This window comes from Eptatretus burgeri, chromosome 12 (assembly GCF_056783735.1).
Source record: "Eptatretus burgeri isolate ZD-2024b chromosome 12, Ebu_testis_v1, whole genome shotgun sequence".
Classification (NCBI taxonomy): domain Eukaryota; kingdom Metazoa; phylum Chordata; class Myxini; order Myxiniformes; family Myxinidae; genus Eptatretus; species Eptatretus burgeri.
This window is the reverse complement of record NC_140972.1, coordinates 84,288,436-84,300,472: the sequence shown is the minus strand read 5'-3', so window position 1 is coordinate 84,300,472 and position 12,037 is coordinate 84,288,436. Positions and strand designations below refer to the sequence as shown.

Here is a 12,037-nt window from a genome sequence, read left to right as displayed (position 1 = left end):
TTCTCTCAGAGGGAGCCTCGTGAGTGGAGGAGGCCAATGGGCTGACTACGTACCTCGTGGTTGCAACAGGTTGATCGGCATCTCAAGAAGATGGGGATGGGCCAGGCATCTGCCTGGGGGATGGCCAGACTGAGGCCCCTGGAGTCCCGGCGGAAAGTGGACGCAGCGACGCGCTGCTCCAGCACATGCTCCCATACCTGACCTGATCCGATATATGGCATGAGAGGGTGCGGCATGTGAGAGGTCCGAATGAAGAAGACGCCAATTTATGCTGTGTTTGATGGTGATCAATAAGGCCTTCATCTCCTAAACTGTGACAACATCATCTTATTACAGTGCATGAGGGTGATTATTTTAGTAGACAAAGTCAAAGCTCGTGGAAGAACTTGTGCTCGGACACTGAACAGATAAGGACACAACAGGACAAAAGGATCAGTGGAATGAGGGGGTAAACACCAGCAGCAGAGTTGTAAGGCCAATATAGAGGCATACTTGGACAAACAATGGGTGTGGGGAGGAATGAGGGGCAGCAGAGGATGCAGGGGAATGCATGGAGTGGACAAGATGGATACAGAACTCCCAGGAGGGATAACTGGAAATTTTGAAGGAAGGATTGGGGTAAGAGTTGGTGGGAGTTAATGAGAGTAGAAAGTGATGGATAGAAGACTGCTTCAATGGCATTGAACCTAGGGATTTTTTTTTAACGATATTAAAATTGAAACACAGTACTGTATTATACTTAAATGCTGCGTGGGGTATCATCCCTCTCATTCCCTCTGTGAGCGAGTTACCCTAGCGGGAGGGAGTGGTTGTTTCTAGCTATATTAAAAGAAGGGAATTCTCTCCATGTGTGCATGTGTTGTAATCTTACCATTATTTCATTGAAAAAGGCTGGGCCAATCTGGGGAGACTACTTGCAAGTTTTGCCTGCACACATGGAATCGAGCAAGTGGCTTAACCACTGATCCCTGCCTAATGGAGGGAGCAGTGACACCACATTTCGATGTTACGGGAGGGAGGGGGTATCACTCGTATGTGCGTGTGCATGTATATATATATATATATATATATATATATATATATATATATATATATATATATATATATATATATATATATATATATATATATATATATGTGTTATCAGGACATGAGGGCAATCCAGGAGGAAGAACATTTCATATTTGTAATTGCATTATTTGTAACGAAAGTAATCTCATGCGTCATCTGTTGAAGGATCTGATTTGCTTTTCGAGGAAACGGGAGGAAGCCAAGCAAACCACCGAAAGCACGATGATGTTGATTGTATTTCTATTGCCAGTCAGACAGAAAACGGTTCTTATTCGTGAAGATTCACTGAACTAATGCGATTATACCTGCTAAAACTTTTTTATTTTCAAACTTTGCAGGTACAGCTAAATTTTACTTCCTCACAAGGGCATCAACTCGCTGAAGTAGTTGCCCAATTGCTTCAGCACTCAGGTTTCTTCTCATCAGTGTGTTGCAAATAAATAAATGTGGGTGCAGAATTCTCACTTTCATTTATCTTTGATTCACCCACTATTTGCTGTGCTGATTACCTTTTTGTAAAAACAAAAACAAAAAAAACAACTAGTTAAAGTTATGTACTGAAGTCGATTTCGGAAGGAGTCAAAAGATGTACCGATGACAGACATGCGCTTCCGCACATTGTTGAAGTCGAGGATGGAAAGAAGCTTGTAGGTGCGCACATCACCAAACTCGTCCACTGTGATTGTATCAGGAGTGCGGGAGCGAAAGACAAAACCGAAACACCGTGCAGCCGTAACCAGAGCATCCTCATCCGGGGACTGTGCCTGGTATACCAAATCTCCTGCGAGTTCAAAAAGAAGCAAAAAATGAGAAATGATGGTTTATACAGTACACATGCAACGGGACCTGAAACAAATATGGTCACCAAGCCTTTAAAATAGATATTATACAAACCATAATTATCTACTGGAAAATCAATATCAAAACAGATTTCAGTAATTCGTTCTGTAAGACCTAAACCTGCAGTTGGCCTATGTCTACCACCATAGACGTGACAATCAACAACTTTAAGTGGACACTTCCTACTCACATGTAGTGTAACAGCTCAGCAGCCAAGGGTCTGCTTACCTAAATCCTCAGAGACAAGAAACCATCTGTCTTTGCTACTGTAACTCCATCGGGATGGCAACAATAGTGTTACGGTATGAAGCACAGTTTCCAGGTTGCTGCATATGCTCCAAGGCAGCCACAAGGTTGTTGACGATGAGGTAACACAGTCAATGGAGGGACATTGACTGATTTTTGCATATATCCATTGTCGCATCATTTTAATATATATATATATATATATATATATATATATATATATATATATATATATATATATATATCTCTCTCTCTCTCTCTCTCTCTCTCTCTCTCTCTCTCTCTCTCTCTCTCTCTCTCTCTCTCTCTCTCTCTCTCTCTCTCTCTCTCTCTCTCTCTCTCTCGCAGTCTGTGGCTGCTGGTTGCATCATTGGTTGGGATGCGGCTATGCCGCTGATGCAGTGTCCCCTTACCAATGCACTGGTGCTCATTTTGCCGACCTCGGAAGGATGACAGGTTGAGTCAACCTCCTGGTGTATTTTAATTCAGCGGCCAACGGGGCTTGAACTCAGGACCCGAGGATCCCAAGCCACCACCCTATTCACGAAGCCAACACGAGGCTTGCAATAGACCGACCTAAAAGGTAACTTATTATTATCTATCTATCTATATATTAATACTGAAGGACCAATTTTGTGCTCCTCGCGGTCGCGTCACGTTTTTCTCGGTACTGTGACCTGAACTGAAAGAAACTTCGTACCTGTAAGAGTGCATCGCACATAGTGGCAATAGTCAACTTTCAACTCTGAAGCAGAATAAACACTTTTCGTTGAGACGGAGGCGAGGAGTGAAGGAGGTGGGGGCGGGGGATGAAGAGACGGGGGGCAAGGTAAGCAAATTTTTGGGCGGGGGTAAGCAAATTGAAAGCGGGAGACGGGGGGGAAATGGGGCGGGAGATGAGTGGGTGGGGGCTGGGGTGAATTAGGCGTGGCTGAGTGTGAGAGGGTGGACAGGGGGTGGGGGCCCGGGGGCAAGTGGGGCGGGGAATCAAGAGACGGGGGGCGGGGAGTGAAGAGGCGGGGGCGGGGTAATTAAATTTTTGGCCGGGGGTAAGCAAATTGAAGGCGGGGGGGATGGGGCAGGGGCAGGGGATGAGTAGGCGGGGGGCAAGCACGCCCTGTCCAGTCCATGTCCCTCGAGTGTGGGTGAGCTGGTGAGGGTGGTTGAATGAACGGGATCCGTCTGTGACGGGTTTCGGCTAGTTATTATTCATATTCTATGACTGCAACCTTATTATTATTCCCACTTTATATGTCATGGAAAGTTTTTGGCTGAAGTCTTTCACAAACTGGTTAGCCAGGCCTAATGTTCAACCGAATGTGGTAGGAATTTGCAATTTATTCAAGTGTTGCCGATAACTTGCCAACCCTTAGCGAAAGAGCATGGCGGCATCTTTTACATGCAGCAACTAAGGCTGGCATATGAGACAAGTCAGCTTAACATCAATCCGACGGCCAGCTCCACTCTGCTTGTGAAGCATTAATCCCACAGTTTTAGGTCAGTTCAGGAATCAAATGTAGACCAGACAGCTCAAAGGTAAGTGTGCTACCTCTGCACCATCAACTCCACGATACATATAGTGTGTAAAAGGAAATGATCAGAAAACACACCACCAGTTTTGTGTTCATCATAATTCTGATCCTTCACATGAGTTTCCCCTCAAATTAATTCCATTTTGATATCTATTAATAATAGCATATCTCAGCTTTCTGGGTCCCTCAACGTACCTGCGTGTTTCTCCTCAGCCATCACGGTGTGGCACAGCGCCAGCAGACGGAAGAACTCATGTGCAGTCTCGTTCTCCTCTCGCATGGCCAACGGAAGCTTTTCATCGTAGAATTGAAATTTTTGATCAGCAAGTGGGTTCCACGACAGAAAGTTGACTGCAGGAGTTTGCTGTTGGGCACACCTCATTAGATGATGCACACCTCATTAGATGATGCATTGTAATCAACTCCAGAAGAATTTCAGAAAACTTCAGAAACATAAAACTAGTTGCTGTAGCCACATGACCATACATTTTTTGTCTGCAAACAAGATGGAAATAAATAAATAAATCAATAACAGGAATTAAACTTACTTTATGAATGTTCTTGTTATTGTATACGAAATACTGGTAATACTGTCGGACCCCGCTATTCGTGGATTTGCGTTTCGCGGACCCTGTGTATTCACAGGTCATAAAGTGTTACCTGCTTCTACATTCGCGCTTTGCGTATTTACATTTTTCTTTGTGTTTTTTTTTTTTTTATACTTCAGGACTGGTGTCCAACCTATATCCACCTGGGAAATTGGAAATCTGCCAACATCACAGCATTACATAAAAAGATGTAAAAACGGATTCCCTCAACTACAGACCAATCAGCTTACTTCCAATCATCAGCAAGGCCATGGAATCCATCATCGCATTTGACATGATGTCATCCCTTTTCTCCAACAGCCTCATCGAAGATCATCAATTTGGGTCCACACCTGGTCACTCTATCTTGGACATGCTGCTTAGACTCTCCCAACAAATGGTGGAGGCCGTCAATATCAGAAATGAGATCAGGGCAGTTTCTCTGGACATATCTCGAGATTTTGATGCAGTCTGGCATCCTGCCTTGCTTTCCAAACTGTCTGCATATGGAATCCAAGGCCAACTCCACTCTTGGATTGCTGACTTCCTCCACTCTCGTAGCCAACACGTGGTACTCAACGGAACCCTTTCATCTCCTCTCCCTGTCAAGGCCCTCGTAGCCAACACGTGGTACTCAACGGAACCCTTTCATCTCCTCTCCCTGTCAAGGCTGGAGAACACCAAGGCAGTGTTCTGGGCCCAATCTTATTCCTAATCTTCATCAGTGATCTCGCTGACTCTCTGGAAAATACTCTTTATCTATTTGCTGATGACTCTACCCTCTGCCGTGACATCTCTCATCCTCCAGACAGACAGGCACAGCAGCCTCTTCCCTCTCGTCAGACCTTGACAAGATCACAAACTGGTCAAACACAACTTTGCTTACGTATCTATATTGTCCACTCTTTGCGTTCTCCCTTACCCCTTATCGTTACCAGCATCCCTTATTTGTCTGTCTCCGACTACTTTCTTCCTCCGCTGTTTCTGGTGTTGTTTCCCCTTTCTCCTGCTGTTCCCTTTGTTATGTCATGTTGTGATTTGTTCTGTGTAATCACTCTTCCATAAGCTCAGACCATGTCAACAACAAAACAAAAAAAAATTCTTTTGAAAACAATCTGCCGACATTCACAGACACCGACATTCGCGGCATTTTTCAGGAACGTATCCCCCTGTGAATAGCGGGGTCTGACAGTACCTGTAAGTAGGAGAAATAGGTAAAATTGTTTGCACTAACTGGCAGATAAAGGTATTGCAATTATATTTCCCTCTCAACTGCAACACCATCCTCACCCCAACCCCCACTCCGCCATCCTCTCCAGATTCTCATCAACTGACCGCTCACCGTGCATTTTCTTTTTGCCAGAAACAAACATTCGCTGTCCTAAGTTGGCAGGTGCACACCTGGTATGTAAACAGTTTCAAACATCAAACTTAAAGGACAATGTACAAAAAGATACAGGGTGACCCCCCCCCACCCCAAACAACAGAACCCATACTATTTAATATAAAACTAGCCAAATCCACGCTCCGCGCGAAGTTTCTAAAGTGAGGGTTCGTTAGGACGTCAATATATCGAGTGTTCACAATGTGATTTATAGAATTTCTTTATATACAATGTTTCTTGTTACATTTTTGGTGTCAAATGCACCTTCTGAGGTCGTCAGCATGTGCAGAAGAGGGTTTTACATTGCAGACGCTGTTTGCTAGGAGTGGAATTACGCCTCCCAGCGGTGACGGTCTGTCGACGACAGACGTAATGACATTAACGAATGACCGATGATGTCATGACGTCATTACGCCTCTCACCGGTGACGTCACACGTCGCCATGCAAACGAATGTAAAAATTAGAAAATCGCCAAAAATTCCCAAACCTGTCCAACTGGCTCGATCTCACATAGCCCACGCTGTACATTGGACCGCAGAGCACCCGCATGCCGAAAGTGGCGACAATCCGTCCGGCAGTTTCGGAGGAGAAACGTCCACAAAATATGGCTTAGCGTATTAATATAATAATCCTCATTTATCACTCAAATGGCACAGATTACCTGAAATAGGCCAGGACCGACTGTGCTCACCTGCGCTTAAATGACGTTCTCCAAATGTTTGCCATGGCGCTGCAAGCATATTGGACTTGATAATTGTTACTTTGAGATATTCAATGGATTGTGGCCTTCAGATTGCCCCAAAGGTAGAAATCTGTTGGTGACAGATCAGGTGAGTGCAGGGCCCATTCAACAGCAAGTGTTTGACTGATGACTCTGTCACCAAAGTGTGTGCTGAGCCAGTTCAGTGAATCATTTGAAGTGTGGGGAGTGGTTCCATCCTGTTGAAACAATTGCTCCTCTCTCAAACCCCCGCCCCCCTCCCCCCCCATGACTGCCTCTGCCGAGGGCCCTCCTAAACATCACAAGAACTTCGATGCAATGTTTCTTATTGACAGTCAATGCCTTGCCTTTGTAGTCCTCAAACCAGAAAGGGCTGAAGATTCCATGTTTACTGATTGCGACCCAGGCAGTGCATTTTTCTGAGTGGAGATGTCGCTCCAGCACCAGATCAGAGGGTGTTGATCCCCAGTACATACAGTTCTTAGAGCTGACATGCCCAGAAATAAGGAAATGTGCCTCATCAGAAAACCAGACATCATCAAGGAAGTTAGACTGTTCTTCAAACTTGTCTGCAAACCACTGTCACAATGTCACTCTTTTCTGCATATGGGTGATAATCAGTTTGTGTTTCATCTGATTTCTGTATGGATACAGTTTCACATCATGGATGACAATTCTTCTCACCGATTCACATGCTCTGCCTGGAACACAGGCATCATCCCAACTGACTGGAAGAGGGGCCTTGTTGTCCCTCTCTGGAAAGGGAAGGGTGATCGCCAAGACTGCAACAACTACCGAGGGGTGACGCTGCTCTCAGTGCCGGGCAAGGTCTTTGCTCGGATAATTCTCGATAGGGTTCGCCACCATCTGCTTGAGCACCAGCGTCCAGAGCAGTCAGGCTTTACACCAAAGAGGTCAACGATTGACCATATCCTTGCACCTCGTGTCCTCACCGAATGCAGACGAGAGTTTCGGCAGGGGCTGCTTGCAGCCTATGTTGATCTCTGTAAAGCGTTCGATTCAGTGAATCGGGATGTCCTCTGGAGGATTCTTGGTCTTCGTGGGGTGCCACCAAAACTGATCGATCTGATGTCTGAACTCTACTCTGGTACTGAGAGTGCTGTGAAGTGTGGTGGTACCATCTCTGACTTATTTCCAGTTGTTACTGGAGTTCGTCAGGGATGTGTACTTGCCCCCACACTTTTCAGCACTTGTATGGACTGGATTCTAGGGAGGATGTCAGAGAGATCAAGTTGCGGTGCGTCATTTGGGAATGTCAGGATCTCGGACCTTGACTTTGCAGATGATGCAGTCATCTTTGCGGAGACTTTAGACATCCTCTTGGGGGCCCTCGAGGTGCTGAATGAGGAGTCGGAGCCATTGGGATTACGGGTTTCTTGGGTCAAAACTAAGATCCAGGCTTTCAGTGACATCTTTGATGCTGCTGTCCTGTCTGTGTCTGTTTGTGGTGAGGATGTTGAGGTCGTGGAGAGATTCACTTACCTTGGCAGTGATATTCATGTCTCTGCTGGCTGCGAGTCAGAGGTCAATAGACGTCTGGGTCGGGCCTGGGGAGTCATGGATTCACTGGATCATGGGGTGTGGCGCTGCCGGTACCTGTGCGGGAGGACGAAAGTCCGAGTCTTCAGGTCCTTGGTACTTCCAGTCTTGCTCTATGGGTGCGAGACTTGGACTCTGACCAAGGATCTGAGACGGAGACTTAATTCCTTTGGTACCAGGTGTCTTCGGAGAATCCTTGGCTATCGCTGGTCTGTGAGTCCTGTTGTTAGTATTTGTTACCTGTATTGAGTATTTGTTACCTGCATAGTCCGTGAGCGTCAGTTGCGGCTGTATGGACATGTGGCTCGTTTTCCTGACTCTGATCCTGCTCACCAGATTCTCTCAGCGAGGGAGTCTCATGAGTGGAGGAGGCCAGTGGGTCGACCACGTGCCTCATGGTTGCAACAGGTTGACCATCATCTCAAGGAGATGGGGATGGGCCTGGCATCTGCCTGGGGGATGGCCAGACGGAGGCCCCTGGAGTACCGGCGGAAAGTGGACGCAGCGACGCGCTGTTCTGGCACATGCTCCCATACCTGACCTGACCTGATTCACATGAAATTCCAAGCTCTTGATTCCACCACCCAAGAGATATATTCGAGCTTCTGCCCACTGAATCATGAACAAGGTTGATGTTCTTGGGAGATGTAACATCTTCAGTACGCCCCGAATGTGTCACCCTGAAAAGAACTTTTGATTGATTTGTTCCAAGTTGTTAATATTGTTTTTTGTTGTTGGAATAAAATTCAAAAAGCACCGTGTTTAATGTAAATTCATAAAAGTTACACAGACAGTAACAGGTTTTTCTAATGCTTTCCAGAAACACACCAAACTATGTATGAAAACATGTAGTAGGAGTAGTATAGCTCAAATAGGCAATGCTCTGAAGGTGGGAACAAGCTATCACCATTCAGATTTGGATGAACCAAAATTCAGATTTTGGATGGAGAAGACAGGGCAATAAAAAAAGAAAAACAACAACCATATACCAGCATGTTGGACGGCTTTCCTAAAATGCAGTGCAAATTCCAGCTCAATGTGTGGGAGAGAAACCAGCCGGACACAAAGGTATGGACATAAAGTCAAAATCAGAGGTTATAAAATAAATTACAATACAAAATGGCGATTTTGCATTTCAATGCCAGGATATCCTCATGTCCAGACAGTACGTGCACACATGTGGGTTCTCAATGCTGAGGCAACAAATCATTACTGCTTCTGGACATCCGCTTGTGGACAGGATTGGCCATTACACCCAGTAATTGGTTGACAAAGGGAGAAAATGGCTGGTTACAGCTTCTTTACTTCGCTTATAAAACCAAATTCAACGTACCATAAATGTTTTTTATATCTATAAATATTTTCAAGCATTTGTGTGTTTGTTTGTTTGTTTGTTTGTTTGTTTGTTTGTATACACATATGTTGTTCTTACACAGCCAAACTGTAGCACCTGGAGGCCCCAAATTTTGGGTGTCGGTAATTCAGAATGTGATCAACACTTTAAGCTACCACACGTTGGCCATGATGTCCGTTTTGAGGGCACCAAAGGCCACTATAAAGTGTACATTGGGATGTGGGGTCAAGCAACGCTGCCATTGGTCCACAGACAAAAGATACCCACCATGTGGCCAATAACTCCATAGCTTTTCAATGTTCAACACATCCAGAAACTCCTGCCGGAAAAAGCTCACCCAGCCAGGGCATCCCGGCCTCCCCTGGGCAGCACTGGGTAGTCCCTGCTAGCATTACATATCCCAATACATTTACGTAAATCCAAAAACAGGTAAACACGTGCTATACACTATTGGAACTACAGATGTTTGAGAATTTTCAAAATCTGCAATAATAAACGTCAGTGTGCATCAGTAAGTCGGTCAGTGTGTGTGTGTGTGTGTGTGTGTGTGTGTGTGTGTGTGTGTGTGTGTGTGTGTGTGTGTGTGTGTGTGTGTGTGTGTGTGTCCTCCATAATGTCAAAACCATGAAACCTAGTGACCTAAAACTTTGCATGCATATTAAGAAAACCCCAAGGTGGTGCATGAATGAAAATTGGATGTTTGGGATAAACACCCCTTTTGAAGATAATTTAGGGGGTGCTCATCACGAAAAACTAAAACAAGCCATATTAAATTGGAGGCGTGCCGTCTTGGTCAGCCCTCTGTCAGCTCGCTGGAGTCTGAAGCCTCCATGTTTTTGGCCTGCTCAACAATGCTTTGATTTTGAACAGGACGCAACGATTTCTTAATGATAAAGTTTTTTTTATTGTCGTTTTTTTCCCCCCATTTTCCTCACTCATATTATCGAATGCCTGATCATCATAGCTACGAATCACTGGATTCATTGCAATACTTATAAACGCTCGGAGACGCCAGTGTTCCTGGCTTTATTAAATTTCCCCACATGCCTTAAACCTCTTGAATCCCTTAATCTCAGTGAATTTCAAAACTTAAACTTCTTTAATGACTTCAGCAGTAGTTCCAACTGCTATAAAAGTGTTCATTTGTCCAATTCCAACATCGCTTGATATTCCGGACGTGTCCGGGTGCATGGTGTTTATATAACGGATCAGTGATCGCCAATCGCTTGGCAAGCCAGCCATTCATAGTGAACCGTTTTGTTGGAGTGCTTGCTTGAGTGCTTAAACCACGTAGTGAGTGCTCTACAATATTCACAGTCACTGAATATATTGATCGACTTGACTAAAGTTCAGGGCCCACTTGGATGTGTTTGGCCGTGGGGTGCCTCAGGTGGTGCGTCGGGCAGTGGTTCACTCGCTGAAAATGTGCCATTTTATTTTACACCACGTTTCCCCTTTTTGTACAATCTTCGTTAATTATCCAACCCATCAATTCGGCATAGATGGATACATGTGAAGAATTAAATGTTTCGTTATTAAAAGTTTCTTCAACCGTTTTGTTTGAGGGCCTAACATCTCCGGAGTTAGGAAAGCAAAATAAATTGGATGAGTACGAGGAAAAAAGATGTTTTCAGTTGTTATAAAGCAATGAATCGCCATATCATGGCAGTATAGCTGAGCGGTACACATGCTCACTCTAAGCTGTCTAGCCTGGGTTTGAATCCCGACCCAGCTATAAACTGTCATCTCAGTTTCACAGGCAGGGTGATTCATCAACTTGTGTGCCATCTCTCAGATGGAGGTTAAACTGGACGTCACATCTGTTGGAATCCACCCCCCCCTCCTCTCTCTCTCTGTCATAACAGCACTCCCTTTCTCGCCACTCTCCTTCTCTCCCCTTGATCCCCCACCCTTCCCCCCTGTAAAGAGGACAGGTAAGGACTGACGGTTTCGATTTCAATTTACCAGGTCGATAGCGTAGGTTTTAAATGGAACCCAGCAGTTAAAAAGAAAATATTGCTGTTTTGGGCATGTTTTATCACCCTTCCCTTCCCCTCTCCTCACACTACCTTCTCTCCTCTCATGCTGCCTTACTTCCCCTTCCCCTCACCTCCTCCCAAACCCCTCCACTTCCCCCCACCCCTTTCTCACCCCTTCCTAACTCCCCCACCCCTCCTGTGCCCCCTCTTCACTCCCTCCTCTTTCTCCCCCCCCCACACCTCCCTTCAATACTCCTGTTCGGGAAGTGACAGGTTGTATCTGTTAGTAGTTAATAATCATGACTTTGTGGTCAAGACAATGTGTCGAATCTATTTCTTCAATTTTATTTAAAGCCACTTCCCTTTAAGTGGTTTAAATACGATACGGAAGTTCTCTTTTCTCACATTGTACAATAACATCCACTTCACCGAGTTATTTTTTCTCTCATCACATACATATGCCCATTGGCTTGCCTTCTTCAAACTTGTCTTTTCGTATTGCCTTCAGGCAAACGTTCGAGATCTCATTTCCTTTCCCAAATTTTATGAGATTAAAACTTAAAAAAATATTCCAATATTTTTCACATTGAAGAAATAAATGGTATTGCTTTTCATCTCGTGGAAGGTGGCTGCTTGGCTTGTAGGTTTCTTTCAATCATACCAACGGTGGTTCCTTTTGTTCAAGTTCAGGTGACAATTATCATGCGTGGAGGTGCATTGCGTTCACAAAACACCTGGAGAAAAGCATTGCAGGTGACGTCG

At 45.0% G+C, this 12,037-nt stretch overlaps 1 protein-coding gene across 7 annotated transcripts in view; it reads right to left on the bottom strand.

The window, feature by feature from the left end:
* ATP8B2 (ATPase phospholipid transporting 8B2) overlaps positions 1-12,037 on the bottom strand; it is a 145,893-nt gene that overhangs the window by 39,286 nt on the left and 94,570 nt on the right. For all 7 annotated transcript variants that reach the window (XM_085848702.1, XM_085848703.1, XM_085848701.1 and 4 more), the window contains 2 exons: positions 3,885-4,053; positions 1,664-1,852 (listed from right to left, as the gene is read on the bottom strand). In XM_085848702.1, coding sequence (XP_085704828.1) covers positions 1,664-1,852; positions 3,885-4,053 — 358 coding nt within the window. The remainder of the gene's footprint in view (positions 1-1,663; positions 1,853-3,884; positions 4,054-12,037) is intronic.